This window comes from Rhinoraja longicauda, chromosome 15, assembly GCF_053455715.1.
Source record: "Rhinoraja longicauda isolate Sanriku21f chromosome 15, sRhiLon1.1, whole genome shotgun sequence".
Classification (NCBI taxonomy): Eukaryota; Metazoa; Chordata; class Chondrichthyes; order Rajiformes; family Arhynchobatidae; genus Rhinoraja; species Rhinoraja longicauda.
This window is the reverse complement of record NC_135967.1, coordinates 16,915,666-16,942,271: the sequence shown is the minus strand read 5'-3', so window position 1 is coordinate 16,942,271 and position 26,606 is coordinate 16,915,666. Positions and strand designations below refer to the sequence as shown.

At 48.7% G+C, this 26,606-nt stretch overlaps 1 protein-coding gene across 1 annotated transcript; it reads left to right on the top strand.

The window, feature by feature from the left end:
* The first annotated feature begins 16,531 nt into the window (after positions 1-16,531).
* On the top strand, positions 16,532-25,827 carry LOC144600357 (CD40 ligand-like). Its single transcript, XM_078411932.1, has 5 exons — positions 16,532-16,779; positions 18,104-18,202; positions 19,560-19,626; positions 22,599-22,688; positions 23,543-25,827. The coding sequence occupies exons 1-5, from the start codon at positions 16,552-16,554 to the stop codon at positions 23,953-23,955; spliced, it is 897 nt and encodes a 298-aa protein (XP_078268058.1). The 5' UTR covers positions 16,532-16,551; the 3' UTR covers positions 23,956-25,827.
* The last annotated feature ends 779 nt before the right edge of the window (positions 25,828-26,606 follow it).

Sequence of the window (26,606 nt, the reverse complement as noted above, 5' to 3'; positions counted from 1 at the left end):
TTCACACAGAGAGTGGTGAGTCTGTGGAATTCTCTGCCACAGAAGGTAGTTGAGGCCAGTTCATTGGCTATATTTAAGAGGGAGTTAGATGTGGCCCTTATGGCTAAAGGGATCAGGGGGTATGGAGAGAAGGCAGGTACAGGTTACTGAGCTGGATGATCAGCCATGATCATATTGAATGGCGGTGCAGGCTCGAAGAGCTGAATGGCCTACTCCTGCACCTATTTTCTATGTTTCTATTTTCTAAAGCAACCTAAGCATAGCTGCTTTGTTTGGCAACTGCTCTGCCCAAGAACCCAATAAATTGCAGACAGTTATGGATGAAGCCCAGTCCATCACAGAGACTAACTTCCCACCATTGACTCCTTCTACACTGTGTTCAGTTCTGGGCACCATGTTATAGGAAAGTTGTTGTCAAGCTGGAAAGTGTACAGAGAAGATTTACAAAAGTGTTGCCAGCACTTGAGGGTCTGAGCTATAGAGAGAGGTTGCGCAGGCTAGGACTCTATTCCTTGGAGTGCAGGAGTATGAGGGATGATCTTGTTGAGATGTAAAAAATCATGAGGAATAGATTTGGTAGATGCACAGGGTCTCTTGCCAGGAATGAGGGAATCGAGAGCCAAAGGACATACGTTTAAGGTGTAGGGGGAAAGATTTAATAGGAACCGGAGGCGCACATTTTTCACACAAAGGGTGGTGGGTGTGTGGAACGAGCTGTCGGAGGAGGTGGTAGAGGCAGGTACTCTTACAACATTTAAGAAACAATTAGACAGGTACATGGATAGGACAGGTTTAGAGGGATATGGGCCAAACGCAGGCGGGTGGGACGAATATAGATAGGGCATCTACACTACTTCAATAGCTTGATGGCTGTTGGCAAGAAGCTATTCCTCCCAAGCGAGAGGGTGAACACAGCCCAGTCCCTCACAGGCACGTCACTTCCTTCCATCCAGTCCATCTTCATGGTGCGTGTTTAAGGAAGGCTGGATGTATTATCACGGATGCCCACCATCCAAGCCATTCCCTTTTCTCTCTTCTGTCTTCTGGGAGAAGAGGTGAAAATTCATCCGCACTGCTATCAGACTCCAGAACCTATCACTGCTTTCACACCCCCTTCCCAGAGATGCTGTCACATACTCTCACCTCTTTCAGTTTTTCCGTTACTGAACAGTTTTTCGGTTACTGAACTTTTCGTCAGGGTCCAGTCTGGGGTGGGAGCAAGAACATGAACTGAGGCTCATGAGAAATGGGAAAATAGATTGAGAAATCCTTATGGACATGATAAAGGTAAAAGGTTACTAACATTAATATGGGTCCCTCACACATGAGGCAGGAGGAATGACATCAGGGAGGGACATTAAACCATTGATGAATGTTTGGAAATGGTGGAGGACTGGTCCAGAACTCAAGGAAAATGAACGGGCGACAAAGCCAATGAATGTAAATGGCTGATGAGACATGGTGGACCTTCAAGGGGGCTCCATGGAGAGAGTGTCACCTTTCCATAGATTTCTGAGCAATCTTCACAGATGAGAAGAGAACAAATGTAACCCCTGTTTAAGGGAGAGAGAAATAGAGAACCAAAGACTCATTGGCTGATGTCAGTAGTCAAGGGAATGATGGTGTCTATCAAGAAGGAAGTGATAACAAGGTACGGGGGGAAAGCAGAATCATGGGGGTTCACGATGGTGAAGTGTGTCGGACATGACGATGGAATATTGTGATCAGTGATGTGGTGTGTTTGGTGTTGGGCATTCTGGTAAGAGCAGTGCAGTGCTGTACAACTGCTCAGTAACACAAATGGATCATGAAGGCAGCACATTGATTAGCACTGCTGCCTTAAAGCTCCAACACGGAAGGGAGGGAGAGGGAGAGAGGGAGGGAGAGGGAGGGAGGGAGAGAGAGAGAGAGAGAGAGAGAGAGAGAGAGAGAGAGAGAGAGAGAGAGAGAGAGAGAGAGAGGGGGGGGTAAAGGATGCAGACAGGCTTGAAACAGAGACAGTCTGGGTAAGTAAATGACAAAGCGCATTGCAAGGAAGATATGAAGACATCCACTTTAGTAGATAAAGTCAAATGGCAGAGTGCTTATAAATGGTGAGAGGTACAAGGTGAGGTATTCAGAGGGGCTGGGTAACAATACACAGGAATCACTGCAGAAGACCTGGCAGGTTCAGCAAACAACGAGGCAGACAAATAGAAGGCCTTTCATTCAACACAACCTGCTGCAATTACACAAAGCCCTGCTGTGGTCTTCACTGGAATATTGAGTGGAGGTTTGGACCTCCTGTCGAAGGTGAGATATTCCAACAACAGGGAGAGTGTAGGGATCGCGATGGTACGGTTGCCTTGTGAGGAGTGATCAGGCAGATTGTATCTGCGCTCTCATTTAATGCATTCAATCCTTGAGGGGTTTGACGGCAGGTGTGGGATTGGTGAGGAGCCAAGGACCAAGTCTCAAGGCTAGAAGTTGGCCAGTCAAGGCATGGATGAAATGTCGTCTGCTAGGGAGTAGAAATCTTGGTAATGAAGCGATTTGTGGAGTTTGAGCAAGAAGAAGGGGAGGGAGCAGCGGGTATGGCACAAAATAGCCTCAGCCTTCCTCTGTTTTTAAGTGCTTCTATTCACAGTGAGGAAGGAAGCTCGTAATTAGTTCTGGGAAATGAGATGCAGCAAGTAGCTAAGGTGAGAGATGGAGAACAATCAGGAAGTGGCAACCACAACATACTCAGCTTTGATATGAGAGTAGAAATCAAGAGTTTAGAGGAAGGTGCTGGTTGGAATGAGGTAGCTTTGAGTCAGATGAGAAGATCATGCAGCTCATATTAATAAAACAGAAAACAAAAGGCAGTGAGAGGATTAGTTTTAGGAATTGTGACAAAAAGATTTCCAATAAAGTCGTTGTGTTTGGCACAGTGAGTAATGCATCACCCGGTACTCTTGTGAAGAGTGTTTTGGGGTTGAGAGCAGTGGGGTAGGGGCTGTGATATAATTCTAAGTCTGGACAGCATATACCGAGGAGGGAAAGCTGCAGGTGTAATGTCCCCTGCACCAGCTGCCATCACCCTCCCTGGCCAAGATGTGATGGAGCTGCAGTTGCAGCTGTTTTCATGAGAGCTGGTGGGAGTGAGCGTAGGTGTATCAGATAGTATTGGAACAAGTGACGGAGATAAGAAGAGGTGAATCAGTCTCGGTGGCCACAACTTGACTCATTCTCAGCAACCAGAAGGAGAGTGTCCAACCCTGGTCCCAAGGGGAGTGTGAGACAACACGGACACACAGAGCCTACCGTGTCCGCACTGATCATCAGATGCCCTATGTCCGGGCAGAGAGAAGGACCCCTACACAGTGGATGTCATCCCAGCAGTAACCTGCACAGTGTCCAAGCTCTCACCGGGAGGTCAGGGGGAGTTGCTTGTGACCCATCATGTGACCCATCATGTGACCCATCACGCGACCCATCACGCGACCCATCACGCGACCCATCACGCGACCCACCACATAACCCATCACGTGAACCATCATGGTCTGCTGAACTTGTTGGGGGTGCAGAGTGTGGGAGTGGCAGAGATCCCAGGGTCTAGTATCTGCCCCATTATTAGTTGAACCATCATTTGGATTGCTGAGGGAAGTTGGGCTGACAAACCTAATGGGCTTTCTGATAGTTCTTGAGCCAGGATCTGATGGGATTAAATCCTGGGCTGGGATCTGATGCAGCTCCTCGATCCCAAAGTTTGGCCACGGGGAGAGTTTCATCAATGTTCTGAATAGTGCTGGTCTCAGTAATTGTGGGTGTGTGATGAAAAGCCAACTGGGTCACATCCGTGAAGCAAGGTAACGCTCAATGGACTTGATGGACCGAAGGGCCTGTCACCATGCTGTACCTATAAAGTAAAATTTAATCTGAATGATAAGACTTTCCAGGGTTTTATGCCCATGTTGTCCCGCGTTGGGAAGGTCAGGCTCTCTGTCACCTGGTCGTGAGGCTGCTCTGGAGAACTGTGAAGTGAACACAAGAGGACGTGAGTGATTGCACTGCTGACGTAAAGGAGATTAAATCACACGAAAGAAAAAACAATCATCAATGTCTTAGCCATGGAGCGTCAGTCACTTGATGACTGGACCGGCCCTTCTGTGGGCTTGGCGACAGATACTGCACCTGAAGAAGGGTCCTGTCCTGAAAAGTTACCTGTCCATGTTCTCCAGAGATGCTGCCTGACCCGCTGTTACTCCAGCACTTTGTGTCTTTCTTAGTACACTAGCATATACAGTTCCTTGTTTCCAGACCCTGCCGTTCACCTACAACACTGTTCACCTACAACACACCTGTAGCGGGTTGTGCAGCCATGAATGGAGCATTTCCCTTTTGCTTTCTATTTCTATAACTCTGTCCTCAACTCACTCACCTTCCTGAGCTCTGGAAATTCTGATTTAACCTTCTTTGCCTCTTTTTTGCCCAAGAGTTCATTACGGAACTTGTTTGGTGTGATGCTCCTGTGATGAATGCTAAGAAGTTTTGGGATGTTGAAAGCACAATGCAGCATTTTGTGTCCATCTTTGATGTAAACCAGGTTCTGCAGTTCCTTCCTACATAACATTGTTGATGGTTACTGTGATCAAACTGTGCTTCCAGTGAGTGCCTCAACTGGCTGACATCCTGTCCCGGTTGTGATGGATTGTCCAGGACAAATTGCCACAGAATGTTCAGTTCAGTCAGACTGCACTGCATCACAGTCCTTTTAGAAAGGTGTGCACAGAGGAATAGCCTGTGTAAAGTTCAAGTTCATAAGTTCTAAGAGCAGAATTAGGCCATTCGCCCCATCAAGTCTGCCATTCAATCAATGCTGATCTCTCTTTCCCTCTCAACCCCATTCTTCTGCCTTCACTGCAACTAACACTATGTAGAAGACAGTGAAGGTTAGCAAGAATTAAAGCGGGCTCTTGATCATCAGGGTCAAACCAGGACAGGACCTTCACAGTGAATGGCAGGGCTCTGGGGAGTATTGTAGAGCAGAGGAGTCATGTGCATAGTTCTCTGAAAACAGCATCGCAAGTAACAGGGCAGTCAGGAAGGCTTTCAGCTCATTGGCCTGATCGAGTCAGCGTAATGACTATAGAAAATGGGATGTTGCACAAGACACTGGTGAGGCTGCATTTGGAATATTGTGTTCACCCTGCTATAGAAAGAATGAGATTAAGCTGGATTGAGTGCAGGGGAGATTCATGAGGATATTGCCAGGACACAAGGGAATGAATTATATGGAGAATGGTAGACACAAACTGCTGAAGTAACAGTGGGACAGGCAGCATCTCTGGAGAGAAGGAATAGGTTTTGGGTCAAGACCCTTCTTCAGACTGATATCAGGAGAGTGGGCAGTACTGAGATAAAATGTAGTCGGAGACAGAACGACTGGTCGGAGGACTGGGAGGGGAGGGGATGGAGAGAGAGAGAGAGAGAGAGAGAGAGAGAGAGAGAGAGAGAGAGAGAGAGAGAGAGAGAGAGAGAGAGAGAGAGAGAGAGAGAGAGAGAGAGAGAGAGAGAGAGAGAGGAAAGCAAGGGCTTGAAGTTAGAGAAGTTAATGTTCATACTACTGGGGTGCAAGACTGTCGGGGTCCCTGGAAGGAGTCAAGGTGGGACGTATAGGGACAGGTGTTGCAGGATATCGAAGAGACCCTAGTGAGAGTCTCATCTATAATGGAAGAAGGGAAACCTGGTTCACTAAAGAATGAGGACATCTCCGATGACCAGGTATGGAACACCTCATCCTGGGCACAGATGTGGCGTTAATGGAGTAATTGGGAGTAGGGGATGGAGCCTTTGCAGGAAGCAGGGTGGGAGCAAGTGTAGTTTAGATAGCTATGGGAGTCAGTGGGTTTGTAATAGATGTCAGTCAATAGTCTTTCTCCTTTGATGGAGACGGTGAGATCTAGAAATGGTAGGGAAATGTCGGAGATGGTCCAAGTGAAGTTGAGAGCAGGATGGAAATTAGTCGTGAGGTTGATGAAGTCAGTGAGTTCTGCATGGGTGCAGGAGGTAGCACCGATGCAGTCATCAATGTAGCAGAGGTAGAGTTCGGGGGTAGGGCCATACACCTGGAACAGTGATTGTTCGACATAACCTACAAAGAGGCAGGCATAGCTGAGGCCCATGCGAGTGCCCATAGCTACGTTTTGGATTTGGAGGAAATGGGAGGAGTTGAAGGAGAAGTTGTTAAGGGTATGAAGTCAGTGAGTTCTGCATCAGTTACATATGGCGATGTTGAGCAGGCTAGGACTTTACTATTTGGCGAGCAGGAGGCTGAGGAATGATATTTTAGAGGTATACAAAATCTTGAGGGGAATAGATAGGGTGAATACACAAAGACTTTTCCAAGAGTAGGGAAATCAAGAATCAGAGGATGTAGATTTAAGACAAGTGGAAAAATATTTAATAGAAACCCAAGAGACAATTTTTTCACACAGAGGGTAGGAATATTCTGTGTAGATTATTCTTAGGAATAAAAATCACCAGCAATTTGTCCTCGATCACCCATATTGAAGCAATGAACGTATGACATTACAGGTCCCAGATGAGGGGGGGTGGGGGGTTGTGGAGAGCATGCATCTATTTCTAGCTCCCTGCCTTCACTGCCATGGAGAAGGACTGTGAGTATTGTAAAGGCAGCAAAACAGCTACCTGAGTGATTCACCCTCTGACACATGCTCTCAGTGCAGTTTCTGCATTGTCAGTGTTTATTAGTGCAATGCTCAGCATTGTTCTGAAGATGGTGTGAGATTAGAGAGCAGGGGAGCATACACCGTTCAGCAAAACCCTCTGGAAAATGCTCGAGTGGATGAGGTCACTGGATAATCGGTTCCAATTACCCTTTAACATTGAGCTCGAGTTATTGGGTGCTGCCTGCAGGGTATTCCCCCCTGTTGCCCCATGTTGCGTGTGGCAATGCTAGCTTAACGCATGGAGATTTTGTGTGTCTGTGTTTACTGTAAACACGCACAAGCTGTAATTAACCAAAGCTGTCCTTTTGAGGCAGTGATATCAAGTACACTGAATATCACCAACTACTGTGTGACTGGTTGCTCTTCTCTTCACAGAGTCCAGTTGAGTTTCTTCCCCAATGGACCAAACCTGAGGAACAGGCAAACCATGGTAATGTTCCTTAAGCCAAGTGAGCACAGGATATGGTCAATGATTTGCTGAGGAACCCGTGGGTGACTCTCACCCCAGTAGTGGGATTTCCAGAGGGGTTTGCAGAAAGCCAGTCTCCATGGCCCTGTGACCCTCTCCAAACTCCCCACATGGCTCCAACAGCACCAGTGGTGGTGGTGGACATCTAATCCCCGTGTGAATGAAGCACCACCAGCTCTGTCCTTGAGGACTTGGCTCCATTTGCCACCCGTCCCGTTGTTCACTGTTCACCAGCCCCTCCACTCTACCAATGTATGATGGGGGCTGCAGTTGGAGTCTGGTCTTCCACAGTCCTAGAGGCAGAGGAGAGGTAATAGAGGGGCAGGAAGTGTGAGGGGAGAGGTAATGGAGGGGCAAGAAGTGTAAGGGGAGAGGTAATGGAGGGGCAAGGAATGTGAGGGGAGAGGTATCTGGGCAGGAAGTGTGAGGGGAGAGGTAATGGAGGGGCAAGGAATATGAGGGGAGAGGTATCGGGGCAGGAAGTGTGAGGGGAGAGGTATTGGGGCAGGAAGTGTGAGGGGAGAGGTATTGGGGCAGGAAGTGTGAGGGGAGAGGGTGGCGGCAGATAGGGCTGGAGAAGAAGTGGCGATAAAGGGGTTAAAGGGTAGGGGAGGTGAGGTTGTTAAGTGGAACCTAGTGACCTATTTGTGGTGGCGCTCTAAACTTGGCAGGTTTTAGTTGTTCTATATTTAAAACTCCTGTTAACAAGGCAGGAAGAGAGACCTTCAGTTAACACCATTTAAATTAAATTGCGTTGAATTTTACCGAAAACTCAATAAGTCACAGACATCTAGAAGAAGGAAGAATTGAGTTACTGGACAGACAGGTGGGCTGAAAGGCTGGCTTCCACCTCTAGCGCTTTCCCGGGCAGCTGGGCCCATATATCCGTCACCCTCTGTCTGAAAAGGTGAAGACTGGAGAAAATAAAATGTTCTTATCTGCCATTTCTTTGTTTTCTCTTATTTAAATCACCAGCCTAGTTCTCTGAAGGACACACACTGATGTCCTCAGTGGTTTTTGTTTTTATAGAGCACAGAACCGTTCCGATGGTTATTCTGATGTTACACATATGTGTATCTCTTCAATTTTTGCCTTCTTACCAGCTTTTTTATCTTTTGCTGCTGGATTTTAAAAACTGTCTGCCCAACACCAGTTCTTGTCACTTTGTCACTTTACAATTCAACGTAATCCTCGACTGCCTTAGCCTCTTCCTCATGGAATCCCACTCTCACTGGGAGAAGTTCCTTCTGAGCGTTCAGACCAGCTTTATGAACATTCAGCTAGTTAAGGCACTAGTTAGCAGTGCTGTAATTAAGGTCGTAGTTACCAGTGCTGAGTTAAGGCACAAGTTAGCAGGGCTGTAGTTAAGACACTAGTTACCGGTCGGTGCAGCTAAGGCACCAGTCAGCAATGCTGTGGTTAAGGCACTAGTTAGCAGTGGAGAGTTAAGGCAATAGATAGTACTGCTGTAGTTAAGGCACTATCTAGCAGTTCTGTAGTTAAGGCACCAGTTCCCTGTGCTGGGTTACAGCACTAGTTACCAGTGCTGAGTTACAGCATTAGTTAGTAGTGCTGTGGTTAAGGCACGTTAGCAATGCTGCAGTTAAGGCACTAGTTAGCAGTGTTGTAGTTAAGGCACTAGTTAGCAGTGCTAAGTTATGGCACCAGTTAGCAATGCTGTAGTTAAGACACTAGTGAGCAGTGCTGTTGTTAGCAGTCCATTTTGGAATCTCTCTCGGAAAGTGAAACAGCATGTGGAGCTGTAGCAGCTGCTGAAGCGAGGGTTTCACTCACACTCTGCCTGTGATGGTTCTGTTTTACTTTCGTGGTTTGCTAGTTATATCTGTCAGCAGCCAACAACTGCCTATTTTACTATCAGTTCCCAGCTCTTTCCAAATGTTACAACTTTCATGTCTGGGTCCCTCTCAGCGTTCCCACTTCTAGTCCAGGATCGGCCTTCTACTATCACAGACATCAGATCGGCCTTCCCGAGAATGAATCCATCAAGTCCCTGGCTGTGGGAGGGGCAGTACTGAGGGAGCGCCGCACTGTGGAAGGGGCAGTGCTGAGGGAGCGCCGCACTGTGCGTGGGGGGGGAGTGGTACCGAGGGAGCGCCGCACCGTGGGAGGGGCAACACTGAGGGAGCGCCGCACTGTGGGTGGGGGGTGGTGGTAATGAGGGAGCGCCGCACCGTGGGGGGGGCAGTACTGAGGGAGCGCCGGACTGTGGGTGGGGGGGGGGGGGTACTGAGGGAGCGCCGCACCATGGATGGGGCAGTACTGAGGGAGCGCCGCACTGTGGGAGGGAGGGGGGTGGTACTGAGGGATCGCCGCACCGTGGGAGGGGCAGTAGTGAGGGAGCGCCGCACTGTCCCAACAGAGTCCCAACAGAGTCCCAACAGAGTCCCAACAGAGTCCCAACATTTGCAGTTTTTTAATGTTGAAGTGTTGCACAGTACACCGTGGATAACTGTAGATCTGCAATGCCACATATACCATCCACTACCAGTGACAAGAACTCCAGACTTGCTACAACAATTCACACGACAATATTAATTTTAGATATATCCTACTGATTGGTGAACATATAAATGTATCTGGTTATGTCACTGATCTACTTATTTACAGACCTGGTGTTATAAAAGCTAATAGTAAACCCTGTTTCACCAACTGGTGGCAACTGGAGGTTCTGTAATAATTGAGGCTTGTGGTTTGGTTATTTTTAGGTTTGTTCAGAGCAATGTGCAAACGTCTCTCAAACTAGGTCCTCCAGCATATATCAGGCCAGAGGAAGTAGTGAAGGCAGCACAATAACAATGTGTGCAAGACACTTGGATAGGTGGATGAATAGGAAAGGTTCAGAGGGATATGGGACTCTGGTTAGTGTGGATGGTCGGGCTGAAGGTCCAATTTCCGTGCTGTGTGTCTCTATGCCTGTCAAACTCTAAATGAAAGGAGACACTTGTGGTACCCAGGCCCAATTTACTGTCGATGCTACATTTTTGCTTGCTACTTTTAACCCATGGGAGCTCGTGTCAACACAGATTCATCTTTGTTTCAGTAAATGGAACATAAAACATGAAAACCGAACATAGAACAACACAGCACAGGGATAGGCCCTTTCGCCCATAATCTACATGGCAAACAAGATGCCAAAAACTGATCTCCTCTGACTCCACTTGATCCATATCCTTCCATTTGTAGCACAGTGGCGCAGCTGGTAGAACTGCTCACAGCACCAGAAACCCAGGTTCGATCCTGACTACAGATGCTGCCTTTATGGAGTTTGCACATTCTCCCTGTGACCACAAGTGTTTTCTAAGGGTGTCACATTCCAAAGATGTGTGGGTTTGTAGGTTAATTGGCTTCTGTAAATTGCCCCTAATGTATAGGGTGGATGCATAACTGGGATAATTGGCTGAACGGCTGATCACAGGTCAGCGTGGGCTCGGTTGGCCGAAGGACCTGTTTCCACATTGTATCTCTAAACTAAACTAAACTAAATTAAATCCATATGCTTATCCAAAAATCCGTTCAACACCACTGTATCTGTTGTGTCCGTCTTCACCACCACCCCTAGAGAGCATTACATGCACTCACCACCCTCTGTACAAACTCGCCCTGCACATCTCCTTTAAACTTTGCACCTCTCACTTTAAAGCTATGCCCTCTAACATGTGCCACTTTCACCCTGGGAATAAGATTTCGAATGTCCACCGTATCTGAAAGAAACAGGAAGCGGACACGTGGAATGGAGGGAGTGGAACAAAGTGCAGCTGGTAGTACTGATGTCTCCCGGCTCGGTGGGCACCCCTCAATCCTGACCGGAGAGCCATCTGAATGGGTTTCCCCGGGTGCTCCGCTCCTCTCCCACATTCCAAAGACGTGCAGGTTGGTTGGGCAATCGGCCGCTGTAAATTGCCCCAGTTTGTGGGTGAGCCCGGAAGGAGTGGATGGGAATGTGGGTAATGCAGGATTTGCATGGATGGGGGAATGATTGACGCATCTGTGTTTGTTCTCACTGGAGTGTAGGAGTCTGAGGGGTGAGCTGAGAGAAATCATAATGATGAGGGGAGTTAGAGGGAGTGGATAGTCAGCAACTTCTCCCTATGGTGGGCACATATAAAGCATTGGAACATGGTGAGGGGAAGATTTGGAGATCTGATGGGGATTTTTTTTCACACGGAGGGTCGTTAGAATCTGGAACACACAGCCTGAGGTGGTGGTAGAGGCAGAGACTCTCACTACATTAGATTTGTAGTACTTTACTCGCCGAGGCAGAGAAGGCTACGCACCAAATGTGGGTGAATTGGATTAATGTGCACAGGTACAATGGTTGCATTGGACATGGTGGACCAAGGGCCTGTTTCTATGCTGCATAATTCAATTGTTCCGTCTCATGAGGTTGGAGGCAAAATTACTGGGGAACGGGATTGTTCTGTGGGCCAGCATACACTTGATGAGCTCAATGGCCTGTTGCTGTGTGTGGAGCAAGTAATGCCTGCGACTCTGGTCAGCTCTTGTCGATGCATTGCTCAGAGTCTGGGAGAGTTGGTACAAGACTACAAAACAAGGATCCCGCCCTAGTGCCCTCTTGCCATGGACTAATTTCTGTAATGACGACTGTTAGTCAGGGCCATCTTTACAGCATTATGGGCCCCGGGCAAAGCAGTGTACTGGGGCCCCTACGACAACTACTCACAGGTCCCACTCTGCCTCCTCCCACCCCCACTCTCTCCTCCTCCCACCCTCCCCGTCGCCCCCACCATTACTCTCCCCCACCCCCCTTTCCCTACCAGCCCCCCCCCCCCTGTCGTGCCGGCGAAAAGCACTTACCGAAAAGCACTTAGCGATTGACTTAGGGTGCTACATTGTTGCGAAAAGCACTTACAGATCGCTGTGAATAGTATTTATTTATTGCAAGTCACTTAAAATACACAGATCAGCATGGGGCCCCTATGCTCGTGGGGCCCCGGGCAAGTGCCCATCAGGCCCATGCGTTAAGACGGCCCTGCTGTTAGTCACTGACCCCGGAGACACAACCAAGAAAAGGTGGACATGTTGAAACTGAAAAATTGAAACACATTTACCCTTGTCTCCAGATTATAAAATAGAAACAAGAGATGATGGGCTGTGAAAGAAAAATGTCAAACCTCCTTGGATCAGAGAGGAAGAGGTGGGAGAAGAGATTCATTAATACGTTTATTGCCGATTTACCACCAACATCCCAAGCATCAACCTGAACATAAAGAACAAAGACAAAGGAACACACATAAGGACACAAAGTGCTGGAGTAATTCAGCGGATCAGGCAGCATCTCTGGAGAACATGGAGGATTGATGTGTTGGGTTGGGACCCACCTTCAGACTTACTCCAGCACTTTGTGTCTTCATTTGTAAACCACCATCTGCAGTTCGTTGTTTCCACTCTCTGCAATCTCTTGTGTTCCTGTGCTTTGGAACTGATGCTCCAGGACATGAAGCAACCTATACGTTCTACAGTGGACATAAAGTGCTGGAGTAACTCAGCAGGTCAGGCATAATCTCTGGACCAGAGTGACAAAACAGGTCGCTAGGTGATGTTTTGGGTCAGGACCCTTCTTCAGGAGTGCCAAGCTCCCCTAATGCACTTTGGTTCTGGCTGCAGGGAGCTTAGCTTTATTTGTATCAAAACTCATAGGCCGGGTCTATAGATTGCACACCAAGTGCCCCCACACTCAATCTTCCCCCCTCCCCCTCGATGAGTTCATTATTTGCCTCTCACTCTCACCCGCTTGTTTGAATTTTTTGAGGAGCTAACTGAGAAGATTGATGACGACGGCTTGGTAATGATGTCCACATGGACAAGTATGGTGTTGCATAAGGCCCTGCCTGCTAGACAGATCCACCGGGTCGAAGGGCATGGAATCATCACAAATCTCTTCTGCATTCTTTTCAGTTTAATGAAATCATTTCTATACCAAATTTGACAAGTGTGAGGTGATGCATTTAGAAAGTCAAATGTGGGTAGGATATGTACAGTAATCATTTATCATTAAAAATCAAAAGAGAAACCTTGGACTTCAAGTTCATTGTTCCCTGACTGTGGCAACATTAATCAATAGGTGGAAAAGAAGGCATAAGGCATAATTGCCTTCATAGGATATAGGATATAAACGTTAGGACATTATGTTGCATCTCTATAAACACTAATTAGACAAGAGAAGTTGATGATGGCAACTGCAACAAGACCACACTGCTGCAGGATGTCAGAGGGTGGAGTGGTGTCTTTAGAGGGAAGTGGACAGTCGACGTTTCATGTCCACACATGACCACTCTTCCTCCAGCAGTGTGTTTGGTGCGTAGAGTCATACAGAACAGAACCAGGCCCTTCAGCCCAACTCGTCCATGCCGACCAAGATGCCCCATCTATGCTAGCCCCATTTACTGGTGTTTGCCCCATATCCCTCCAAACCTTTCGTATCCATACTTATTCAAATGTGTTTTAAATACTGTTATTGTACATGACACAACCACTATCTCTGGCAGTTTGATCATTATATACCCACTACCTTCTGTGTGAAAAAGTTGCACCTGAGGTTTAGATTAACTCCTTCCCTTCTCTCCTAAAATCTAGACCCTAAGACCCTCAAGTTCTTGACTCCCCTACCCTGGGTAAAAGACTGCAATCAATCTGTTTCCTTTATGATTTTATACACATCTTTAAGATCAGCCCTCAGCCTCCTGCATTTCAAGGAATAAAGTCCTAGCCTGCCTAACTTTTCCCTATAGCTCATTCTAGGGAAACAACCTAAGTTTGTCCAAACTCTCTTTGTAGCTAATACACTCTAATCCAAGCAGCATTCCAGTAAATCTCTTCTGAACCCTCTCGAAACCCACCATATCCTTCCTGTAATGGGCCGACCTAATCTGCAAACAATAATCCAAATGCGACCAGACCAAAGTGTTATAAAGCTACAACATGACTTTGTGAGTCTTATATTCAATGCTCCGACCAATATGACTTTTCTACCACAGAGCTTGAGAGGATCTGCAGAGAAGAATGGGAGAAATTACCCAAATACAGGTGCGCCAAGCTTGTAGCATCATACCCAAGAAGACTTGAGGCTGTAATCGCTGCCAAAGATGCCGCAACAAAGTACTGAGTAAAGGGTCTGAATACTTATGTAAATGTGATATTTCAGTTATTTATTTTTAATTACTTTGCAAAACTTTCTAAACACCTGTTTTCACCTTTTTATTATGGGGTATTGTGCGTAGATTGATTTTTTTAAATTTTTAATCCATTTTAAAATAAGGCTGTAACGTAGCAAAATGTGGGAAAAGTGAAGGGGTCTGAAAACTTTCTGAATACACTGTAAATAATCAGTAGAGGGGTGAAGCCACTGACTGTGGAGAATATGAAAGGAGATACAAGAGAGGACAGATGCTGGAATCTGGAGGAAAGCCCTAAGTGCTAGAGTAATTGAGCAGTTCACCTCCACCTGCGGAGGGAGTGGACAGACCACATTTTAGTTCAGCACCTGTCTTCAGACTGATCCAGAATATCGAACTTTCATCATGCTGGATCACAAGGAGCACTTGTGATTACTGTTATATGGTTGACAGTAATGTGATTCAGTGATCTGAAGAAGGAAAGAAAAATTGGGAATGATATCTAATTCATAAAAGAAAACAACAAAGTTCATCATGCATGTAATATAAAATTGCAAGTTCTGTAAATGGGTAATAAAGCAGAGACTGCAGGAAACTCTCAGTGGACAGGCAACATCTGTGAAAAGGGAGACAAAGTTCACATTCCAGGTTGAAGAACTTTCAGCAGAATAATTTGATGAGGGGTTTTAATCTAAAATATGAACAATTTATTTTCCCAAGGATCAGCCAGGGTATAAAGTATTAAAGTTGAGATTTATGTTACTGTTGTACAACACATTGGCAAGACCGCACTTGGAGTATTGTATTCAATGTTAGTATCAAAATGATTTCATTAAGCTGAAAAGAATGCAGAAAAGATTTGTGAGGATGTTGCCAGGACTCGAGGGCCTGAGCTATAGGGAGAAGTTGAACAGTCTAGGACATTATTCCTTGGAGGACAGGTGGATGAGGGGCGATCCTATAGAGGTGTATAAAATCATGAGGGGTATAGATACGGTGAATGCACAGAGTATTTTGCTCAGAGTAGGAGAAGCAAGAACCATAGCATGTAGGTTTAAGGTGCGAGGGGCAAGATTTAATAGGATCCTGAGGGGCATCTTTTTCACACAAAGAGTGGTGGATATATGGAACGATGCCAGAGGAGGTAGTTGATGCAGGTAATATAACAACATTTAAAATACATTTGGACTGATTCATGGCCAGGAAAGGTTAGAGGGATATGTGGTAGGTTCCTATTAAATATTGGGCAAATGGAACAAACTTGGATGGGGCATCTTGATTGGCATGGACAAGTTGGGTTGAAGGGCTTGTTTCCATGCTGTGTGACCCTATGATTCTAAATAGTGATCAATTATAAGGTGAGTCCTTTCATTGTAAATGCTCACCAAGATAGAATACCTCTGGCCTACTCCTGCCAATAAGCAACAAATACATGGTGCTCATGGTGTCATGGTTCATGGTACCTTCGCACCATCACTGACTGTTAGAATAATCAGAATATCTTTTGCCAATTCAAATCAAAATCGTTTCTACAAAACCGATGATGTTGAACATATCTCTCATTCAACCGATGAAGGCAAGTGTCTGTATTGGATATTTCACCGCAAAATCTGCAATAGAAGCTGCGTGCATTTATATATCAGCCAAGCCCGTTACATGAATGCTGTGATCTTCACTAAGATAAACGTGGAGTCCAGCTTGCACGGAGCGGGTCCTTTACAGAAATTGTTTGTTGATCGTGTGATGCAAAAACCACTTTCCTACTCTGAAAAGTTAGACCATTGACTGCCAGTGATAACACCATGCTACAAGAAATGACACAGAAATCATTCGGATAGCAAAATATCTGTATCCAGCGGCAACCAATAAGTTCAGAAGCAATTTGCAAGATGTGTCGGGTTGAAAAAGGGAAAGGAAATCGTTGATACAGGAAATGCGAATTGATTGAAAGATTGCTTCATGACAATTGGTGTCAAACAATAAAACTGAGTTTATGAATAAAAGTACACTGACGGCGAGGAAATTCATCTCGCCATCTGAAGGATGGGAAACTCGCCGAGGAAAGGTGATGGAGATGGAGCGCTTTTTGCCGTTACAAAGTTACTCCACAAACTTGACTTGGGCGATGCATATTTTCCAGGAAGTGTGGGGTTCTAAGAAATGTGCTGTATAACTTATTTAGTTTCCTGAAAGGTGCGAGATGACAAGAGATTGAATGTTGCGCCCAGGCAGCTCCACTATGCGGGAAGGGAGTGTACCGACACTATCCGCTGTGGTCGACAACATGCACGAGGCGACCGACATGTCGGGCCGACGCAGGAGCTGCGAACACCAACCCTCGATGTCCGTCCGCTTCGTCCTCTACATGGTCGTCCTGTTACTGGCCGCGCACATGATTGCAAGCGCCATGCTCTACGTGTATCTGGCCATGAGAGTGGACAAGGTGAGGCTGCACCGAGAGGAGTCCGCACTAAACGGACTGTTCCTTGCTCACTAATTCGTTCGATGTTAACATTTTAACGTATGTTTGGTTTTTGACTGAGTTGCTTGCAAATTGATGTTATGGTAGATAATTGAGGGAGATTTGCAGGCACCTGGAAACGTGCAGGGGGCCAAATGGTCCAGTTGTACGTTCATTTGCGAAAATAAAACGCACAAATACAGGTGAACATTGCTCAGATGCCAGCTATTATATCGTCGCTTCTTTTACACTGTAACATGGTCAAATGAAGCTATAAAGCACAGTCTGAGCAAATTTCAGCACAGATGTTAATGAGATTAGTTTAGTTTAGTTTATTGTCACGTGTGCCGAGGTACGGTGAAAAGCTTTTGTTGCGTTCTGACCGGTCATCGGAAAGACAATACATGATTACAATCGAGCCATCCACAGCACAGATACAGAATAAAGGGAATAATCTGAAGATGGATCTCGACCCGAAACCTCAACCATTCCTTCTCTCCAGAGATGTTGCCAGTCCCGCTGAGTTACTCCAGCATTTTGAATCTACCTTCGATTTAAACCAGTTCTTCTCTACACACAAAGGGGGTATTGTTTAGTGCAAGGTAAACCCCAGTAAAGTCCGATTCAAGATAGCCCGAGGGTCTCCAATGAGGTAGATGGTAGCTCAGGACCGCTCTTTAGTTGGTGATGGGTTGGTTCAGTTGCCTGATAACAGCTGGGAAGGAACTGTCCCTGAAGCGGGAGGCAGTGCTGTAGACCCAGATTTTGTGCATATTGTTGTGTACCAGGGGTCTGTGTAAATCCGAACAGTATGTATACCCGGGGTCTGTGTATACCCGGGCTATGTACACCCGAACAGATACACTTTGTGCAGCGTTTGACAAACTTGGCACAATTAACGAATGTTATTGAGCAAAGAGCAAAGTGTTGGAGGAACTCAGCGGGTCGAGCAGCATTGGTGGAGGCGGAGAAAGGGTGGATGTTTCGGGTCAGTCCTGGTTCAGGGTCTGGGACGAAACGTCGATGTCTATTCCCTCCACAGATGCTGCCTGACCCGCTGAGTTCCTCCAGCACTTAGTGTTTTGCTCCGGATTCCAGCAACTGCGGTTCCTTGTATTTCCATCACCATTATAGAAATGGGTTAGAATGGTTCAGTAGGGATGCAGGCCATTCGGCCCAGTAGTGCAGACAGTGATATCCCTTTCATTAGTCGATAAAGTGCCTGCTCGTCGCTGTTTCGGGGAGATTGTTATCCGACTACCCCTCGCTGCTACTTTACATTACTCTATTCTCCGTTCATCCCCAGGTGGGGGGAGAGCCGGCGCCCGCGACCCCCGGACACAGCAAGACCAGCGGAAACCAGACGTGGTCCGAGGGCGATCTGCTCCGGCGATGCGTTAAACAGGTGGGGGTCTGGGTCTGGCCCGGGACAGGTCAACGCGGGGCGGGGGTCTGGTCAGGTGGGGCGGGCGTGAGAGGGGGGGGGCAGTCCGGTGGAGGTCTGGCCCGGGTGGGGGGTGTCGTGGTCCGAGGGGAATGGGGCTGGTCCGGCTGGACCGTGGAGAGCGTGAGGGGGGAGGGGGGAGGTGCGGGGGTCTAGTCAGGTGGGGGTGAGCGGGGATCCGACCCGGGTAGAGGTCTGGCCGTGGGGGGGGGGGGGGAGATGGGGGGGGGAGAGTGGGTGGAAGGGGTAGCATGTTCCCGGGCTGGGCAATGGAGATGGTCAGGCCCAGGGCGGGCGGGGGACAGGGGCTCTGGCCCGAGAAAGGGCCTAGTCGGTGAAGAACGGGAGCGGGTAAAGGCACCTGGGCTCTGACACTCGGTGCACACTCTCCCGCGGTCTCCAGCCCGGCCCCTTTGGGCCCGGCGCCAGTGCAAGTGTGAGCTGTTCACCGAGGCCCCAGCCGCGCTTCCTGTACTAACCAACAGCGCAAAACCCGAGCGCTTCGCTGCAGAAGCAGTGGTTTATGAGTGAGTTGATGTCGCTGGGGGGGGGGGGTATCGGGGGCCCGGGAGGGGGCTGAAGACGAGGGACCCTCTGATAGCAGCGTAGGAGGGCAAGTAGAGGGGCGATATGACTGAGGTGCACAAGATCATGAGGGACATGGATAAAGTTAACGCTCATAGTCTTTTTCCCAGGGTAAAGGATTATAAAACTAGAGGGCATGGGTTTAAGGCGAAAGGGGAGATATTGAAGATGGACTTCAGGATTACCTTTTCACTCAGAGGGTAGTCAGTATCTGCAACGAGCTGCCAGAGGAAGTTATGGGAGCGGATACAATTACGACCTTTAAAAGACATTTGGTCAGATATATGGATAGGAAGGGTTGAGAGGGACATGGGGCAAATGCAGCGAAATAGGACTGGCCCAGTATGCGAACTTAATCGGCATGGATGGGATGGGCCGAAGGGCCTGTTTCCGTGCTATACAGCTCTTTGGCTGCCCGAATGTGACCGGGTCCAACTCCAGGGGCCGCAGAAGCTGACTTCCAGGTGGGCGGCATCTCAGCTTCCGTCTGAAGCGAGGGAGGCCGGTAGAGGGGGGAAGTTGCTATATAAATGCAGATGTGGCGTCTGGGCTAAATCCGCACCAGTTTACTGCCCTCCCAGTGGGTGGGTTGGGTCGGGGAGAGGGAAGAGCGATTAACGGCTCCGGTTCTTTTCAGACGCTGGACTATTGTCTGTCCAATGGCAAGTAGAGGCAGCGGGCCGAAGGGTTGCCGGCCTGATATGAAGTCGCTGACTGTGTCTTGTTCTTGCAGTGTCTGATGCCCGGCGCCCAGGAGCGGAGAGGCGAGGGCGGAGGGGCGTCCTTCGACGCGCAGAGAGGTAAATGCCCGCGACGTTGCCTCGGGGAGAGGGAAGGGATCTCAATGGTCTTAATCCCAATATTTTCCCCCACACCAGCCGTGGGCTGTCGGACTCCGGCGGCGGCTGCAGGGATTTGGTCAGATCTGGTGAACGAACCCTTGTGGTCGGCGCTGACCGGCTCAGCGTTTACTGCGAGAGTCAAGTGTTTGATTGGCAAATATAACAGGACGCTTGAAATTCTTAAATGCCGCAGTTTAACGGACCCACCAACGCAATAACCCACTGATAATCTATAATTAGAAATGCCATAACCCGGTAGTTCAGATCATTTTACCTTGGAGTCTAGGGGATATCACGGCGAGAACGACAGCAGTAATCATTTGGCTGTAATCAAATTTAGTTTTTAATTGTGTAGGAAGGAACTGCAGATGGTTTCTGGGGTCGGCTGCCCTCTGGGTGGGAGGAGAGTCGACCAGACAACCGGGTCCGTGTTGAGGTGCAGTCATGATCAATCGGCGCGGGCCACGTTGATGTCCAGTAATCCTCCACTGATAAATCTAAAAAGGAAGGTGCTTTATAAATGGTAGGATTAGACCACCCGCACAGATTTAAACTGAAGGTTGTTTACAGGTCAGGCACTTGATGCATTGATTTGTTGCCGGTCGTGGCCACCAGGGGTGGGCAGCGTGGGTCAGTATGGCCGATTTTGGCCGAAGGGTCTGTTTCCGCGTTCGATGACTCCATATCGAAGCTCCATTCATCCTATGAATGTGAAGAGTGTCAGTACCGTGTGATTGGGATAACATTGGACGGACTGGTGAGGATGCTGAAAAGGTTGGGGTTCCCGATGACTGCATCCGGACGGCGATAGACTGAATTGGATGTTGGCGCTGAGCAGGACAGGATGGTCATTGCAACAAAGAGCGCAGGTCACAGCCGCGAGTTCAAACATCGCATCGCTTTCAGCTTCTGTGGGGATTAGTTGTCTCACGGCCCAGACTAAGCCAGGCTGCTCCGTGGTCGCTGCTGGAGAACCAGGGCCTCAGCGGTGCACACACCGAGCGCTCTGACAGAGTCATAGAGTCGTACAACGTGGAAACAGGCCCGCCGACCGACATGTCCCATCTGCACTAGTCCTACCTACCTGCGTTTGGCCCCTTTCCTTCTAAACCTGTCCTATCCATGTACCTGTCCAAATGTTTCTTAAAAGCTGTGCTCTGCTCGCCCACTGTCCATTTTCAATGTCTCCTCGTTCCCTTTACTCTCCTCGATGGAGTAGATTCTCATTGATAATCAGAGTTCTTTTGCTCTCAATGGAAAACGTGCTCTTGTCGAATTCTCGACCCAAGCGGATGACAGACACATTTTCCAGGGGGAAAAAAATATGTTCAGTTAAACGTTGGAGGTTGTTGTCCACGGCCCAATGACAGAGCGTGTAACACAGGCGGTTGTCATTAATGTCAGGAGACAGTTTACAAGACATTCCTTGTGCGTCTGCCATTCCGCACCTCTGACCATCGAAGCGAGCACATCTCCGGGAGCGAGCACGTCTCTGTGAATCTCCGGGTGGGCAGAAGCGGCAACTTAGAGGGGAATGGAACTGGGAGTGCGGAATTCAGGGGGGCAGTGAGGAATTATAGAGTAATAGAAAGAGACAGCACGGAAACAGACCTTTCGGCCCACCCAGTCCGGCCAATCACAAAACACCCATTTACACTAATCCTACACGAATCCTCTTTTTCCACTTTCCCATCAACGACACCCAGATTCTACCCGTCATCCACAATTGGTGGCTATTTAAAGTGGCAGATTAACCCACGTATTTCTCTGAAATGAGGGAGGAAACAGGAGTACTGGGGGGGGGGGGGGGGGGGGAGGGGGGACCCATAGGGAGAAGGTGCAAACTCCACACAGACAGCCCCCGAGGTCAGGATCGAACTTGATTCTGGAGTTGTGGCATCAGGTCTATCAGTGTGTCACGTTCTTTCTTTGAAAACACTCACTGGACTGAACGATCTGAAAAAAATAAGACAGAAAATGCTGGAAACGCCCAACAGGTCAGGCAGCATCTGTGGAAGGGGACCAAAATCTGGCCTAGGATTCCTGGTCAGGCTTGATGTGTTCAGTGGTTGGGCCAATGGCAATTCTCCGCTGTGCTCCGCCCACGTTTCAGCTGCAATGTCTGGCTTCAGAGGGGATGGGCCAAGCCTTGTCGATGTGACCGTCCCATCATGTCATACTACCGTACAGCATGAAACAGGCCCGTCAGCCCACCTCATCTACGCCGACCAAGATACCCATCTAAGATAGTCCCATTTCTCCGCGTGTGGCCCATATTCCTATAAACTTTTCTAATCCTCATTCATGTCCAAATGTCTTTTAAATGACATTATAGCTTAAATTACCTACTCAGGTCGTTCCATATACCGTGAAAAGGTTGTCTCTCAGATTCCTATTAAATATTTATCCTCTCATCTTAAACCAGCATCTGCAGTTCTTTCCTACACATTAAACCTATGCTCTCCAGTTTTTGATTCCCCTACAAAGGGAAAAAAGAATCTGTGCAGCCCCTCGTGATCGTGTCCACCTCTATTAGATCACCGCTCAGCCTCCTGCGCTCCAAGGAATAACATTGCAGCCTGTCCAATCTCTGGCTATCACTCAGGCCCTCGAGTCCTGGCAACGCCCTCGTGAAACCTCTCTGCGCTTTATCCAGTTCAACGCTGGTGTCTGGTCCCACAGAAGGGCCCCTGGTTTGTCCTGTCACCAAGAGGCGGCCGTTGTGCTGTGGGTCAGAGGGTCGTGGGTTCCGATCCCACTCCAGTGTCCGTCTGTCTCTGAGCAAAACATTCGCTGCCAGGAGATGAATCGCCAGGATCAACTGCCCCGCCCGGCCACGGCCCCGGCCTTACCCTCCGTGTCTGTGCGGTGGTGGGTCAGCCGGCGCCAGCTCTCTCCCTCTCCTCACCTCTCACTCCTCTCTTGTACAGGAGGCCGGCCGGTCGGACACGATTCGCATTACCCTCAGCGCACGGCAGCCCATCTCATCGCCACGGCGCCAGGAGCCATCAGCTTCCCAGGTAGGTGTAGGGTCGCGGACGCGGGAATAGTTTCAGGGAAGTCAATGCGGCGAGGCTCTCAGAGTCTGATGTTCCCAGCGACACTCGGCTCACTGGCTCTAGGAGAGCCCCCTCCGTACGTTCCACCGTCCCACCCCCACCCACACTACCCTCCCCCTCCAACCCTCCCGTCCTACCCTCCCCAAACCCCTCCGTACCTGTCACCACCCTTTCCCCCGCCCACCATCCCCTCCCCCTCCCGCCCTTCCCCTCGCCTTCCCCATCCCATCCCCTACCCCCTCCGTATCACCCACCTTCTCCTCCCCTCTCCCTCTGAAACGACCACCTACCCCTCCCCGTACCTCTCACCTTCATTTCCCCCCACCCACCATCGCCTCCCCTCCTATTCTCCCTTCCCCTCCCCTCAGTACCTCCCACCGTCCCCTCCCCCGTCCATTCTACCCTCCCCCTCCCACTCTCCCCTCCCTACCTCTCCATCCCCTCCCCGCCCACCGTCCCCTCCCCAACCAATCACCCTTCACTCTCCCCCTTACACCCTCTCCCACAACCCCCGTCCGGACTTCCCACCCTCTTACAGTCGGCGGCTCCATTCCCTGGTCAAGAGCACACACTAACTGCCACCCCAAGGGGAGAGTTCCCTGTCCTGTCGCCATCTCCGCTTCTGCTCAGGGGTTTGTCGCGTAGAATTGGTGCATAAGGGGAGTAACAGATAGACACACAAAGTGCTGGAGTAACTCAGCGGGTCAGGCAGCATCTCCGGGGAACATTGGATAGGCGATGTTTCAGGTCGGGACCTTTCTTCAGACTCCGACATTCCGATCCCACAACCCGCTTACAGTTTCCTCTTTGTTTAGGGGTCACCTTTCCATCCGACAAAGGAAATCCGATTAAGCACTGGATGACCGAGGGATTTCCCGCCTTTAAGCGCAACATCAACTACACCCACGGGAAGCTGGTGATAACCGAGCCGGGACTTTACTTCGTCTACTGTCAGGTCAGCTTTCGACTAACCAGTAGCGGGTCCAAAGTGACATCTAACGTGCCCTTCGTTCAGTACATCTACCTGCAAACCGACCCGCAGCATGTCACGATGCTGATGAAAGCATCTAAAACGCCAGTGGACGGGAGCCAGGCGTCGAGCTTCAACTCGGTGAACCAGGGCGGCGTCTTTCAGCTGAAGAAAGGAGACAAGTTGTTTGTATCTGTGACCTCCACAGACTTGCTGAGTTACGATAAAGACACTTACTTTGGCATCTTCCGGCTCTGAAGGCCACTGGCGGCCGCCACCTGCCCTGCTCCCGGATCACCTCTCAGTTCACCTCCCGGATCAACCTCTCGTGGCGGGAGGTCCATGTTGTGGAAGATGTCAGTTCTCGCAGATCCCATCAACTCGAAGCCGCCATAACGTCCAAACTTTTCAACGTTAACAATGATTCTAATCTCAATAACGAATGGTGTGACCCTTCTACCCGTCCCGCAGCTAAACTCTCCACCCCCGGCAATATCCCGTTGGCCCAGTCAAATTTAAGCCTCATTGCGTTTCTTTAGGAACTCGCACGGAGATTGGGCAATTGTAAATACCACTCTCTCAATGTAAAAGACAGCCAGGGGTGTGAGCTTCGGCACGGGTACAGTGTTTTTGGGGCATCACTGTGGAGTGATGTTCCAGCTAATGTTAGAGGCAGTAAATATTGTTACCAACCCCAGAGCGGCCAATGATCCCACCGGCCCTTCCACCACCTCCCCCCCCGTGGTGATGAGTGCCCCCTATGCCCGCAGACATGTGTACTAATCCCGAGGCGTGCGGCCACACCCTGGCCGTGGTCCACTGGTCCCTCCCTTTGACGGTGCCCTTTGCGAGGAATATTTATTTGCAAGTGTTGACTGTTGATGTTTGACAAACGCATCCTGTACACAGCGACATGAAGCAGTTCAGGGCTGGTAAACAGCAAACCGCAGGCAGGGCCGCATTTCGCGAAACAACGCTTCACTTTGAGTTTATTTAACATTTCTCCGAACAAAATCTAAAAGGAGAAAAGGAGTGGGCGTGATCAGCGAAGGGCGAGTGAGGGTGAATTCGCTGCCCAGTGTAGTGGTTTATTGTCGCGGGATAACAAACGTGGCCAAACCTTCGGAATCGGAAACATTACACGTGGAATATTTCAGGAGTGTCGGCAGTAAATTTACTGAATAATCACTTCTAAAGGGAAAATTAAAACGCTTAGGTCGCCATGCAGATAAAACAGTTTAAAATAGACTCAATCTATTCCATTGCCTTTATGAAGTGGTTTCGCAATTGAAGCGATCTCTTTGATAAGTGGAATCGAAGCACAGATACTCAGGAAGTGAAGCTCGCGAGCTCTTGCTAAGTAGCACTGTGTTATTGAAAAGTAATGTTCTGTGTACTGCCTTTTATCCCACATCAGGTTGGCACTGGGCTGCTGGAGGCTAGCACTAGAGCTTCGAGCTGTCCGCGCCGAGGACGGAGAATACACACATATACGCTTCCGCACACAGACACACAAACGCACACATACGTACACACACACGCACACACACACACACATGGACACGCACGCACACACACACACACATATGGACACACACACACACACATATATATGGACACACACGCACACACACACACACACATATGGACACACGCACACACACACACATGTGGGGACACGCACACACACATGGACACGCACACACACACACATATATATGGACACACACGCACACACACACACATATGGACACACACACGCACATGCACACACACACACAGACCGGAGAGTAGTTACGCACACATTTCTTACACATGTTTATAACACACACAAATGCCAGCAAGTAAGAATTACATTGTTCTGGTCTCAGTACATATGACTATTAAAGACTCTTGACTCTTGACATATACGTTTATAAAACAAGTACACACGCAGTCACAAAGTACCAACATGGCCGGCGATAGCTGGCACAATGCACTAACTGTCACCTCCCACGGCGCCCCGCAGTGGACACTGAAAGCTTCATCCCCGCTCGGTATTGTAGATGTGGGTCTGAATGTTCCGTGGGATTCTGCGTCACTGGCAGTTTTTTGTACCCTATTTATCAGCGTTTGCAACAGGGTGATTGCGGGAGCCTCATAGTTACTTTGACTGTCATTTAATATTATTGTTAAGCTATTTATTTGATTAGATTGTTCACATTTTATTAATTGTTTCACAGTACTTTTTGAATATTTATGTAACTAAAGCTACTTTTAAAGTATTTTGTAAACCGAGAAAGAAATAAAGATTTTCTTATTTTTTGTGTATGAATTTGAAACTGTCTTGTGTGCAGTGAGGGTGAACGAGTTTTGGACGTAGCTGTCTCTATGTTTCACAAAATGCTGGAGTAACTCAGCAGGTCAGGCAGCATCTAGAAGAGAGGGAATGGGTGACCCTTCTTCAGACTGATGTCAGGGGGGCGGGACAAAGAAAGGATATAGGTGGAGACAGGAAGACAGTGGGAGAACTGGGAAGAGGGAGGGTGGGAAAAGAGAGAGACAGAGGAACTATCTAAAGTTGGAGAAGTCAATGTTCATACTGCTGCCCAAGCGAAATATGAGGTGCTGTTCCTCCAATTTCCGGTGGGCCTCACTATGGCACTGGAGGAGGCCCATGACAGAAAGGTCAGACTGGGAGTGGGAGGGGGAGTTGAAGTGCTCAGCCACCGGGAGATCAGGTTGGTTAAGGTGGACTCTGTACACAGCTCCCCTTCGCTCCCTAACCTAAGCAGGAGACTTTCAGATCAAAGCTTGTCAGAACGACTCCTCCCACCCCAGAGAGGGAGGCCCTTCGCCCCACCAAGCCTGTCCCAGGTCTTTGTAAGAGCACCTCAGTTAGTTCGCCTCTTCCACTTCCACGTGTTCGG